At 42.5% G+C, this 14,005-nt stretch overlaps 2 protein-coding genes across 2 annotated transcripts in view; both read right to left on the reverse strand.

The window, feature by feature from the left end:
• The window catches only part of stk24a (serine/threonine kinase 24a (STE20 homolog, yeast)), a 17,684-nt gene extending 9,425 nt beyond the window's left edge, over positions 1 to 8,259 (reverse strand). Inside the window, exons 1-2 of the mRNA XM_016487528.1 lie at positions 8,221 to 8,259; positions 6,086 to 6,316 (exon numbers count right to left, since the gene is read on the reverse strand). Of these exons, the coding sequence (XP_016343014.1) occupies positions 6,086 to 6,316; positions 8,221 to 8,241 (252 nt within the window). The 5' untranslated portion in view covers positions 8,242 to 8,259. The remainder of the gene's footprint in view (positions 1 to 6,085; positions 6,317 to 8,220) is intronic.
• Positions 8,260 to 10,545: 2,286 nt separating this feature from the next.
• The window catches only part of slc15a1a (solute carrier family 15 member 1a), a 10,713-nt gene continuing 7,253 nt past the window's right edge, over positions 10,546 to 14,005 (reverse strand). The window contains exons 16-21 of the mRNA XM_016487492.1: positions 13,457 to 13,503; positions 13,291 to 13,386; positions 12,405 to 12,513; positions 12,184 to 12,318; positions 11,128 to 11,235; positions 10,546 to 10,976 (exon numbers count right to left, since the gene is read on the reverse strand). Of these exons, the coding sequence (XP_016342978.1) occupies positions 10,755 to 10,976; positions 11,128 to 11,235; positions 12,184 to 12,318; positions 12,405 to 12,513; positions 13,291 to 13,386; positions 13,457 to 13,503 (717 nt within the window). The 3' untranslated portion in view covers positions 10,546 to 10,754. The remainder of the gene's footprint in view (positions 10,977 to 11,127; positions 11,236 to 12,183; positions 12,319 to 12,404; positions 12,514 to 13,290; positions 13,387 to 13,456; positions 13,504 to 14,005) is intronic.

Raw genomic sequence — 14,005 nt, forward strand, 5'->3', positions numbered from 1 at the left:
AGACATGTACACACCTTAATCACATTATTACCGTTGTGTAGAACTTTTCGCCGCATTTTGCGACAGGATACACACACGGCAGTGGACCGTTTGACGGCAAACAAAAGAATGGCTTCAACAACGCCGTCGTCTGTTTGCATGTATAGCATGACAAATAATTAACTGCACTTGAAGCTTTCAGTAAATTAAAAATGAAACACCCAAAACTGTATATGGCATCATAACGAAGACGAACTATATGTTTATACATGAAATTCTGGAGGGGACGTCAGATGGTGTCGCGTGGGGACGTAATGATGTGCGCCATTAATCGATCTATGTACTATAACATGTAAAACGGGAACATGAAAGGAATATTCTAAAAGCAACTCATGTAAACACCTTAATCGTAATATTGGCTTATTCAGAATAAGGTAAATAATTAGATTACTGATGTCCATGTAATTGTGACATGCATCTGATAAACTCAGGTACGACATGCATGCAGACTGTACGATGATGACACCCTATTGACTCGTAAGCTACGTAAGTTCTCTTCCTAACATTCGTTCGGTATCTCACTATGGGAACGCTTCAGACGTGACCAATCGCGGAAGCACCAATAACACCACGTCTTCCAACTATGGCAGACCAATTGCTGCAGCGATCAGTGAGTCCCGCCTCCCTCTATATAAACCGCAGCTACCTGCCGTTTCGTCATTCTCGCTCTCTTCCCCTTGAAGATTTTAGGAAGCGGGCTCAGCAGACTTCGGGAATTATTTGCTTAACAGTTTACAGACAGATCCGCGAGGTAACGTCCCAAACGCAATATATTCCTAACGTTTGTTGAGCGACTTCACTTAGAGTGAGATAACTAATGCGTCAGGGTGAGTTTTCTGCTCTAAGTTTTCAATTTATTTTCCAAGTCTTTGGGGGCACTCATCACGCACCAAAAGAAGAGGGAAAAGGAGAGCTCTCTATCGCAGCACAGCTCCGTACTAGTTGTCACGTTGTGGTGGGCTTACCGTACGAAGAGAGTGCAGGCCCCATGGCCACTGCGAAAGAGCTGGAGAGCCCCGGAGGAAAAGGTCTTCCTCCACATCCGTGTGCCTGTGGAATGTGGATTTCTGCAAAGGATTCACACGGCCTCTGCATCTCCTGTTTGGGGGCTAAACACGCTCAGGCAGCTCTGTCCAACCCCAAGGCCTGTCCTCACTGCACGAAGTTCTCGGCTAAAACCCGAGAGCGGAGACTCTGCGTAGCAGTAGCTGGGAAGTCGGACCCATGCCTCTCTGCTCAACCCAGAGAGGAACCGATGGATTGTCCGCAGGCCGTCAGCTCATGGGGAGAGATGATGGAGAGGGTGTCACCCGTCCTTCCCCCGCTGTTCGAAGATCCGTTAGCGGGAGAGGAAGATGACGAGGACGAAGTGTTGTCAGCCATCCTCGAGGATGAGGATGACGATGACGATGATGATGGAGAGGGTGTCACCCTTCCTTCCCCCGCTGTTCGAAGATCCGTTAGCGGGAGAGGAAGATGACGAGGACGAAGTGTTGTCAGCCATCCTCGAGGATGAGGATGACGATGACGATGATTATTCTTCCCCCAGATCAGTCGCGTCCACCGAGTGCACGGGATGTGAGTTCACCCTCCCCTGTGCAGACGGACACCGATCTACTCGAGGTCTGTCGAAGGGCTGCGGCTAAACTGTCGATCGACTGGCCATCCCAACCGGCAGGTCAGGGGGCTGAAAGAGATTTGTATGATGGAAAGAGACTTCTGTCACGTCTCCCTACAGGGAGGCAATTTATTCCAGCCATCCCGGCATGTGTGGCTGAAATGAAGAGGTTTTGGGACAAGCCTTTTTCCCACCGTGTGCCCGTCAAGGGTTTCTCGAGGCTGGATGTTCAGGGAATGGAGGATTTGGGGATGGCGGATCCTCCCCCGGTCGAATCTTCGGTGGCTAATCATTTGCACCCAAGTTGCAGGGCTGCGCTCTCTGCAACCGGAGCCTCGCTGCCAGGGAAAACAGAATGCTTCGCCGCCTCTGTTTTTCAAAAGATCTATAAATCATCTGCACTGGCTGTTCGTGCTTTGAACGCAACGTCCCTCTTTACTGCCTATCAAGCAGAGTTATTTGAGGAGATAGGGCGTCAGCTGGACTCCGGATCTCCCAACCCAGCACTCTGGGAGGAGATATGTGTCATCACAGATTTAAACCTGCGCACGTCCCGCAGAGCAGTTCAAAGCTGCGGTCGGAGTATGGGCTTAGCGGTTGTGGGAGAGAGATCACTATGGCTGGGTTTGTCAGGCGTCTCTGACAAAGAGAAGGTGGAGTTTTTGGATGCCCCTATTGATCCAAAGGCCATGTTCGGGGCGACGGTAACAGCAATGCTGAAAAAAGAGGGAGAGGCAAAAAAGACGAATCTAACTCCTTCACTGAAGCGGTATTCCCCTCCTTCGCCACTAGAGTGTGCTGCAACACCGCTAGTGAGCGAAGACGAGAAGGGCCCACTCGCAGCTCAGGCAGTGAACTGGCATTCATGCGCAGTCCATCCCTGGGTTATAACCATGATAGACAGGGGATACAGACTTCAATTTGCTGTAAGACCTCCTGTGTTCAATGGGGTGGTAATCTCAGTGGCCCAAGGGGAAGCAGCTCAGGTTTTAGAGGAAGAAATATCCTCATTAATGAGAAAAGGAGTGATAAGAGTGATTCCAACGAGAGAAAGCCACATAGGTTTTTACTCCCGGTATTTTGTGATTCCAAAAAGAGGGGGAGGTCTCCGTCCCATCTTGGATTTACGGGTCCTCAACAAACACCTCAGAAAATACAAATTCAAAATGCTGTCGCAATGTTGTGTCAGAGTATTCGTCAGGGAGATTGGTTCACCTCAGTGGACCTCCAGGACGCATATTTTCACATAGATATTTTTCCTGCTCACAGGAAATATCTGAGGTTCGCTTATCAGGGCACAGCATACGAGTATACGAAAATACCCTTTGGCCTTGGTTTGGCTCCCAGGGTCTTCAGCAAATGTGTGGAAGCGGCTCTGACGCCGTTAAGGAACGGAGGGGTCAGAGTTTCATCATATCTGGACGACCTGCTCATCTGCGCGCCGTCCCCGCGGCAAGCAGAGAGCGATACGTACACACTAGTGACACATCTGGAGAGATTAGGTTTCAAGATAAACCAGACGAAACCAGAATGCATGAGCGCTCTTCTTCATTGGAGAGCCCCGTCTTTTCTCAGGACAGGATGCCCTCTGGGTCCGGTTATGTTAAGGAAAGTGGTGACGACAGATGCATCTCTCACTGGCTGGGGGGCGGTGTTCGAGGGCAGAACAGTGAGAGGAGTTTGGTCTCCCGCACTGAGAGAGAAGCACATACATTTTCTAGAACTACTAACAGTATTACTAGTTCTGAGACATTTTGTGCATTTTCTCAAGAATCATCATGTATTGGTCAGGATGGACAACACAACGGTGATAACCTATGTGACGAGAGGGGCGGGGCCGAGAGCCGTGGGAACGGAGCGAGGCCGGTGGAGTAAATGCTAATGCACGACACCTGCGCCACTCACCAGTCTCGAGTCCCACGGAGGAGCTCCGGAAGTATAAAAGGAGGAGTGACGACAGTGTTGGAGGAGAGAGGACCAGGCCTGGACTTTATTTTGTGTTTTGTGTGCGGCAGTCGTCCGCGAGGGGCTGCCGCTTTACTTTCATTTTGTGTTTGTTTGATTATTAAAGTATTGAAATGTTCGCCAGTTCCCGCCTCCTTCTTCCCGAACTACGAACTTTGTTACAGCCTACATAAATCGGCAGGGAGGAGTTCGTTCTCACAAGCTTCACTTGTTAGCGAAAGAACTGATTATGCGGAGCAGCAGGACCCTCCTGTCGTTACGCGCGACACATGTTCCAGGAATAATGAACGGGGAGCGGATTTACTGTCCAGAGGGAATCCTCTGTATGGGGGGGGGTTATTTTGTGTTTTGTGTGCGGCAGTCGTCCGCGAGGGGCTGCCGCTTTACTTTCATTTTGTGTTTGTTTGATTATTAAAGTATTTAAATGTTCGCCAGTTCCCGCCTCCTTCTTCCCGAACTACGAACTTTGTTACAGCCTACATAAATCGGCAGGGAGGAGTTCGTTCTCACAAGCTTCACTTGTTAGCGAAAGAACTGATTATGCGGAGCAGCAGGACCCTCCTGTCGTTACGCGCGACACATGTTCCAGGAATAATGAACGGGGAGCGGATTTACTGTCCAGAGGGAATCCTCTGTATGGGGAGTGGAGACTCCACCCCCAAGTGATCCTCATGGTGTGGCAGAGATTCGGCCGGGCCACCGTAGATCTCTTCGCATCACGCGAAGACGCGCAATGTCCCCTGTTCTTGTCTTTGGCCAGCGACGTTGCACCGTTGGGTGTGGATGCTCTAGCCCACGGGTGGCCAGACGTGTTACTGTATGCGTTCCCTCCGTTGAGCCTGATCGAGCCGACATTACGGCGGGTTCGGCAATGCAAACATGTAATGATTTCTCTTCAAGAAATTCGCCCGGCAGCCAGCTGGTCTTCTCCGCACACATTTGCTCGTTTCTATAGACTGGATGTGACAGAATCCTCTCTGGCCCACTCAGTCCTGGGAGTGAGTAGTCAGTGTGAATAATGCAGGTCATTAAGGGGCTAATTCCTCGTATTATTCTGTTTCCACCTCCATTGGGAGTATGATTCAGATAATAACCTACTCTTTCTTTAGTCTGCCTCGTCAGCATATCCGCAATACGGGAGTTGTCTATATCCCATAGTGAGGTACCGAACGAATGTTAGAAAGAGAACATTAGGTTACTGACGTAACCCCGGTTCTCTGATAACCTGAAGTGAGATATCTCACAAACATTGCCCTCCTTGCCTTTACTGCACGGAGAAGAGATATGCGGAGAATGACGAAACGGCAGGTAGCTGCGGTTTATATACAGGGAGGCGGAACTCCCTGATCGCTGCAGCGATTGGTCTGCCATAGTTGGCAGATGTGGTGTTATTGGTGCTTCCGCGATCGGTCATGCCTGAGGCCTTCCCATTGTGAGATACCTCACTTCATGTTATCAGAGAACCGGGGTTACGTCAGTAACCTAACGTTACTATAGAAGAATAAAACGTCATCAGTCATCATCGCTAGTGGTAAACAAAAAGAGCATGATGAATCACAGTTTGGCAGTTGCAGTTTTTATGTGTGCTGAAAAAAGTGGAAGCGGCGGTAGAGGAAGGGAAAAGAGCTTGAGGTAAGCAGTTTTATGTTTTAGCGCCATGTCGCGTTGATTTCATGTCGCATTTTTTTGGCTGGTCAGTAAATGTGGGTCGTAGCAGCAAACTCACACTGCGATGATCATGCTGAATTTCTGACACTGTCAGAAAATGATTGTAGGCTATCTTTGGTCGCAAGACCGTGATAACGGTCGTCTTTGAACCTCTCTCACTGTAAGACCACCGTTTAAGAGCCACGATTGCAGAAGTCGCCATGATTATTTCACGATGCCAATCTTTTGTCTGGGACAGCCGAAAATCATGCAGTGTGTCTCAGGCTTTACTAGGGTTGGCATTGAACTCTGCAAGATGGTAGGCCTTCAGGAGCAGGGTTAGCTACCCCTGTTGTAAAGGGTATCAGATCACAAAAGCAAATGGACCACTAACATATGTGACTCTCTCACAACCCTAGCCAACCCTCTGTGAGAGCTCTCCAGGCATTTTATGGTGAAAGGTGCATATTTAGAGCAATTTTAATCTGCAAAAGGCCTATTCACACTAAGGTATTTACACTTGGTCATTTACGGTGTATTTACTGATTGGATAACTATCCAATCATAAAAAGACTATTGCAAAAGTCCTCCAAAACACACTCAAGCCTTAAACCACCGCAGGAGAGATTAGGCCAAGTATAAGTGCATCTTATTGTTTAAGCCACATATATAAACTCTACTTCTAAAAAATAAAACATTATCAGCATACAAAAGTTTGGACCCCTGATATCTCCAAATATCATATAGCTTACAGTTTAAATCCAAGCTGCCTGACACACATTAAACCGCTTCAGGGAAGTGATGCAAAGGCCTCACCTTCAGATAAGAACCATAGTATTTAGTGATGAAGGGGCTGTCACACTGGCTGAGGACTGTAATCTCCTGTTGGATGTCTTCCACCTCATCTTCAGCCTCCTCCAGGTCAATGATCTTTATAGCAACCACCTGTTGCGTGCGATTGTCAATGCCTTTAAAGACCTCTCCGAACGATCCCTTCCCAATCCTGTCAAGCTTGGTGAACAGCTTCTCCGGGTCAACTTTTAAATTCTATAAAAGAAAGGAAAAAAATAATGAGAAGTATTGCAGTTAGTTGAAGTTTGAAAACATTCAAATGATTTATGGAATCAGAAATGCTGAACTTTTCAAGGGACAGGAAAATTGTGTATTATAAATTGTAACATTGCGGTTCTTTGTTCTTTGCGGAAGCTTTGCATTTGAAAAACAATATTTAGTGTCTAATTATTTACTTATGTGGCAAATAGCTGTGTAATAAGTAGGATAATGTGCATCCAGCTGGTTGTTATCACATAATAAATCCCTTTGAGTTGGGGTCGTGATCAGCCTCTTGGGCTGCGTTCCATTCCACTTTTAGACACGCACTTGCAAACTTCCCTAAGCACTTCCCCTCGGGGGAATCCCCGCTGCCATTTTGAAGTGCGTTCCACTTCATGAAGTGGACGATGGAAGTTTATATGGACAGACCCTCGACCCCTCGATTTTGACCGAGGGAGCGAGTCTGCTTCATATGCACACTTCAGGCCGCTCCATAGACCACAATGCAACACGATTGTGACGTCATCGCAGACCGCGTTTAATTTATCCCCACCCCAAACAACTCTGTAATATGTACATTTTTTTTTTTTACATTTATAACAGCCCAAACATACCTATATACATATAGAATGCTGCACCAAACAAATTCATAAATTCAAAAATGTAAACAATAAACCAACTGCTGATAGCTGATTCTAAGTGATCAAGGGCTTAGGACATTCCAGTTCAGCCCATTCCAAGGGTTCCGCCAGAAGTGTGCAGTTTGCGAGTGAAGGGCATAAAAAAACGGACTGGAACGCAACCTTGGGGGGTTTATTAACAACCGGATGGATGTAGATAACCTAGCAATGCTAGTCAGTTTAACTTGCTTCACTTGAGCACAAGGTCTCATCTGCACATACACCCCATCTCTAGAAACACACCTGATAAAGAATTAATTGGTATGTCTGAATTTTGTCTGTTTTAATGGCTGTTTGAAGGATTCTCAAGACATCTATTAGATATTGAGATATGCACTATAGGTTTATACAAAGGTTTAACATGAGGTTTACAGTTACCAGATGTTTGTGAAATCAGAATAAATCACAATGTCATCAAAGTACGGCGTAGCAATTCTCACAAGTTACTGGAATACCTTAACTAGAGTTTCATTTTTGAGGCTCCAATGATCAAATGTTTCAGAAACTTTCACCTAACCTGATATTCTCTTACATATGCTTACATATCCTTGCCAATGGACACAGCGGATGCTAAGTTGTGGGCAGTGGCCTAATGGTTAGAGAGTCTGACTTTGAGTTTGAGTCTCAGTACTACTCACTGCTGTGTGTGTGCACTTGGATGGGTTAAATAAAGAGCACAAAATTAAAGAGCCCAAATTCCGAGCATGGGTTACGATACTTGGCCTCACGTCACGGCACTCATTCACTCAAGTTAATGTTTTGACAATAAGGAACTTTCAACACAAAGCAATGACAAGCACATTATGACTCTATAAATGTTAAAGCAGCTTTTGCTGAATCAGAACAGATACACAGCTAATCTAATCTCTCACACGTCATTTACAATAACCACAGTCACAGCCTTTCCACTAATGGTGGCACTTTGGTCTTCAGATGTTATGTGATCCTGGTGGGGGGACCTCTTGGGTGGTACTGAAATTATACCGAAATTACAAACTTTTACAGTGGCAAAACTCAATGAAATTAATTTACTTACAGAACATTTCTGCTGGTAAAGCAATTTTTCAATGCCATTTTTCACAAATACTAACTTCACACACTTGAAGTTTCTTTATAAATCTGCTTTTCAAATATTCCCCATTTGTCTGACACCAGGACCATGCTGTCAACAAACAACAATAACCAGAAAACTCTCATTCACACACAAACACACAGTACCTTAGTTCCTATAGTGTCCATGACTATGGCTGCTGCTTCCTGAATATACTGTTCACACTCATGTGTTAGTCAGTCCATCAGGACTCTTTATCATGTGGGTGTAACGGGGCGGTGACACAGCCACTCTCTACCACAGTAACAGGTTCAAAGAGCAGACTGCCTCTTCTAATGTTTATGAATACAGGCTAAACACAATTAGTTCCACAAAACTGAACAATAAAGAACATGATTTAAAACCCATGGGAAAAATGAGTGATGAAAAAAAAAAAGATTTCCGTCACTTTAGTGAAACACAAAATAAGATTTTTTGAAATAGCGACTTTAAGCGACTTGTTTTCATTTAACAGTAACCATAGTGATCAAGCAATCGCCTGTCCTTTGTGAAGCTTGGTGAATTGTTGGGTATACCGGTCACACAGTTGGTTGATAAATCAATGAAGAAATTTGGGCCACAACGCCAAGGTTACATGTCCCATTTATTTGTGGAGAAATGCCCTGGCATTGCCCAATCACTGTACTGAAGTTTAGGACTCTGCTGGCCACAGGCCTACTTACCTTCAGTCAGTTACCAGAGAGGCTGTATGGCTGTTAGCCCACTTTTACAACAGCTGGGCTTTCAGAAGTATTTCCCCCATTTATTTTCTCAATATTTTGCTCAATAAATGTTCTAAGTCTTAAACCAAACCAACCAGTTCTTAGATGAATCACAAACTCATTTATAAACTTTTAAAGCATTTTTGAATATTGCACACTTTTCAAGATTAGCCTACAGTTCCACAAAGCCGTTTGCACCGCACTCTTTTGTCACTTAATATTTTATTTTGGTGCATCAATCTATTAAATTACTTAGTATATAAAACCATGATCCACACTCAACAAAAATAGTCTTCTTTTTTGCGTTTTATTTTACATTAATCACCAGTAGGACAGAACACAAACGTTTCGGCTGAAAGCCTTCTTCAGTGTGTTAAACAATTCAATCCCTTCACCCACTTTTTAAATAATTAATTACATTGACTTCCATCATTTATTAACCAATCTTCAATCTCTAAAAACACACGTATTTCATTTAAATGCTGGACAATTTCCAGTTGTATACAACACAAACCTTCACGTCCACCAATACATTGCGTAATATACCCATGGCTTGAACATAAATTACATGTGATCCCATAGTTATCACAATTATACAACAGTTTGGATCTATAAACTTAAATCTCTGGCTCCAAATGGTATGAATGAGGAATTAGATCTTTATGTTTTCCTTTCATGAATTATAATTGGTCAAATCCATCTTGAATATTTTGTGGAGTATATCTTGAGTATTTACAGTGTGAAAATGAATGATTATTTATGACGATGTATATCTGATGATTTTAATCACTGTACTTTCCATTGTTATATATTTTGAAATTTTGTAATTCGGGTAGTAGATGCTGGTGATCGTTTATTTATTAAACTATTGATTTAATCGATTATATCATTCACAGGTGTGGGAGAGTGCTGCTGAACTGTTTCATCAAAATATACATTTGCTGAATTCATGCAACTTGTCAGATTTGTTGGTGGATTTCTCTTCAGGATTATTGGTAGTGTAGATGTTGATCGTGAATTTAGTCCTAAGCCTCAATTGAAATTACATTTTGTGGCTTCTACAGAAACATACTGTATATCCGGGGTCTCCAACCCTGCTTCTGGAGAGCCTTCCTGCAGTTTCAGTTTCAACGCCAATCAAACACATCTGTCTGTCATTATCAAGTAGCCCTGAACACCTCGATTGGCTAGTTCAGCTGTGTTTAATTGGGATTGGAGCTCAACTCTGCATCTCATGGTAGGTCTGTGTTGAAAAAAAAAATAATTTAACTTTCAGAACCGACTGTTATGCTCTATTGAAGTGCAGGTGTTGACATAAGTTGATCACTGCAAGACAATCTTTAAAATTGTTCTTTGTTAAAAGAATATTCATATATTTCTAATTACTAATGCATCAGTACTCGTATGTACTGAATCTGGGTGGTCCCCTGGAAATTCAGTCCAAATAAGCTATTTAGTCATGATGTCAATTTGGATGGCAGCCCACAAAGCTAATTCAGCATGGGTTTGGCAAAGTGGACACCCATTTTGGTCATTTATAACTTGTTATCCATCTTGGATGATTTTTTTTTTCTTCACTGAGCTTGTTGCAATGCTTTATGAGATTTCTGTGTAACTGCTACTTAAACTCAAAAGGCTAAAGACCATTGTTTCATAGTGTATTGTTTATTAGCTTAAAAAAGGATCACACACAAAAACAGACCCCATCCAGAGTCTATCTGCATCATAAATCATATCTAAAGATCATCATGACAGAAGGTTTTTACATTTTTCATGCTACATCTGATTCACTTACAGGGTCTTACAGCCAACGGTCACACTGAATTTAACAATGATGCATGCAAATATGTCTGTTTACAGTCTTTTATACCTATTTTAATAAATATGGAACTAAAGGGTAGATATTAACATATTCCAACATAATCTAATCTTCACAAATCTTATATCTTGGTTTGTTTGACCTCCTGATCATTTTTCTGGCTTTCATCAATTTCCTCCATTTCTAGTGTCTCTTTCTCCTTCTCCTCTGACTCGAGCCCTTGCTCTTTCCTGATCTGGGCCTCGATCTCCGCTGGGTCTATGTAGGTGTAGAAATAAGCCATGATGGAGAAGACGATGCTCACAGCCACTAGCAGCGACGCAAACAGCACATACTCTGCCCACTGTGTGAGAAAACACAGAGAGTCACGAAAGGAACGTTTCACACAAAAATGAAAATTCTGTCATTTATTTTTCTTCCCAGCCTATATGGGAATATTCCTACAGCCTGGCTGAATATGTGTAGTGTGTGTTTCATAAGCTCATGTGCAGCACCTGTTTGGGAAGCTTTCCCAGCTCTGCCACAATCAACACAATGATGTTTCCCACGGCGTTAGTGCACAACCAGCCGGCCTGCAGCACTGACTTCATATTCTTTGGAGCCTAAAGATATGGAAATACAGCTGTTGAGAGGGAAGCGTTCGGAGAATTATCTTTGCAGTCTACAGGATATCAAATGCCAAATTAAATATTCCAGTGCAGAATACACCATTAATACCACATATTTTTTTGCAAGGACTAGGTTTAGTGATATTGTCAACAACATTACATTTAAAAATGTATTCCATCTGTGATTTTGAACAAGTTATGGCTTTTGACCTTTGGCCCTTCAGGATGATATACAGCTTAATTTTTTTTTTTTTTTTAAATTTAACTACAATTTTTTCCAATATTTCCAACTTTTTTTTTTTTTTGTAAATTTAACTACAATTTTTTCCAATATTTCCAACTTGTAAATTGAGAAGATTCTATGTATTTATAATCTTTGCACCTGTTATCTTCATTTGGTTTATGAATGGTTTATTTATTTATTTAGGCATTGTGTTATGTTAAGCTATGTGTGAACCCTTCGAATTTATCGCTTGGCTTCTTTGAGGTATGCAATCTATATTCTGTATTAAATTCTTGTTTAAATTAAAAACTCTAGTCAATCAAAAACCAATGGACTGAACCAAGACCTTGTCCTGTTTTTTTCTTTTTCAATAATCTGTATCACTTAGATCTATTTCTAGTTTTGGGCATCACTGGGCACATTACGCGGCAACTAAACATTTTATTTTAGCACAGTGAAAACGCCGTATTAACCAGTCAGCATCCAGAACCGAGACTATCCATTTTATTACTGTTCTTATAGAACTGACAGAGCATTTGATATCTATCTTTTACTGTCCATGTGTAAACAGTTTTAGTAAATAATGGTGATAACTATTCAAACAGTGTAATTAGTAAATTCATCTAATGACAGTATGTAAAGGGAACTGATTTTTTTTTTCTTTGGAGTAACGTCCTCAGTGCTGGTGACGTGACCGGTGAAGTGTGCTGTTGTTGTACCTGTGAGTATGAGAACTGCAGGCCAGTGACTGAGAACATGACCTCTCCTGTGGTAATGAGGAAGTACTGAGGAATCTGCAGAGCCATGTGGACCGAGTTGGGCTTCATGTCCTCAACTTCTATTATAGACGCACACTGCACACACACAAAAACACACATGCACATATAAACCAGAAGACACAATATCAAGGCCATACAGAGACTTCTGCTGAAGTACACACATCAGTGGAGAACACGGTGCTGGGGATGAGGAAGGTGTATGAGGCACCGAATCCAAACTTCCGAGAAAACTCACACCACTGCTCACCATGTCTGAGCACGAAATCACGCCTTAGAAGAGAAACCAACAGAACAGCAGTCAGACACCATGACTCCAAGAGACAGGGATTTAAAGTCAACATGAAATGGTATTCACAACCCATTTTAAGAAAAGAAAAAAAGGTAGTACGGGGCTTTTATCCTTCGGGAAATGACTGGATTATGAAAAGTGGACCAAAAAGATGCATTTAGGTTGTGCATTTTTAGTCCTACGTGTGCCAACAAAGCAACTGCTATTGAGATGAATGGGAATGCTAACAGTTTTTCCTTTTCAGTAATCACTTGGATCTAATTCTGGTTTTGGACATCACTGGGCACATTATGCAGCAAAGACCATGTATTTTAGCATGCGAGACACTATTAACCGATCAGTAATTGGGGCCAAGACTATCCATTAAGAACCGACAGAACATTTGATATCTATGCTTGTACTAACAGTTTCGAAAATAATAAGTGCTGATTGTTCAAACAGTGTAATTAGTAAATTCATCTAATTACAATGTATACAAGTAGCTGTTTTTTTACAAAAGGAAAAGATCTGGAAAGGTCAACATTTAGGTTGCGTATTTTCAGGGTTGCATGCTCCAGCCAAGCAACTGCTATTGAGATGAATGGGAATGCTGAGAGTTAGTAAAACGTCATTAGAAAGTAAGTAGAGTCAATGTTTTCATGTTGACTTTAAAAAGCACTAATGTAACTTTGATAAAAAGCAATTAACAACTTTGTCAACATGTCGGCAATTATAACTATTAAACATCAATAAAAAAAAAATCGGAGAAACTGACTCACTTCCCGTGAGAAACCAGTGTGTAGTTTGAAGTGGCTGATGGTTCGATGGAATCCAAGTTAGTGATGTTCAGATCAGCTGTCCAGCCATTCACAAACCTGTGTGACATGAAATCATTCAGGGATAGGTTGGTTTTAAGGAGCAGTTAAGCCAGTTTTAAAGTCTTACCTAATGGCATTCTTTCCTTCATTTGGTTTGGACTTGATGTCTTCTTGCTGGAGGAAAAAAGAAAGGTCAGTATTTTTCACTTTTATATTTTCACAGTAATGTTTTTAACAGGCCATGAACCTGTGTACTTACGGGCAAATCCCATAGACTTACACTGAAGACCAGTGATTCTGGAGTGGGCTCTTTTGACTTGGGCCAATAAAAGCCCTAATATACTTCAAGCAAAATCAAAGATCGAACACATGGGATGTCATTTAGAACAAAATCTGGTCAAAACAAAAGTGTTTTGTAGTTTGTTTTGGTGGTTTGAAATAGACTGCCAGTACAAATATTCTGTAAAACCTTGTGTCAGCCTTCGATCTGCCATTGGTCCATGATGATTATATAACAGATGAATGCGCTCTAAATCTTTCCAGGTTGTTTCCATTTGTTCGCTCAGTCCGTCAAGTTCAGATGTGAGTAACGACATGAACACACTGGACTGCAAAATCGTAGAGCTGGTGCAAACATCCCCACGTCTCTATGATCAGATGCTTTCTTAACCGCTCT

This window comes from Sinocyclocheilus anshuiensis, unplaced genomic scaffold (genome assembly GCF_001515605.1).
Source record: "Sinocyclocheilus anshuiensis isolate Anshui unplaced genomic scaffold, SAMN03320099.WGS_v1.1 scaffold1199, whole genome shotgun sequence".
In the NCBI taxonomy this organism is placed as follows: domain Eukaryota; kingdom Metazoa; phylum Chordata; class Actinopteri; order Cypriniformes; family Cyprinidae; genus Sinocyclocheilus; species Sinocyclocheilus anshuiensis.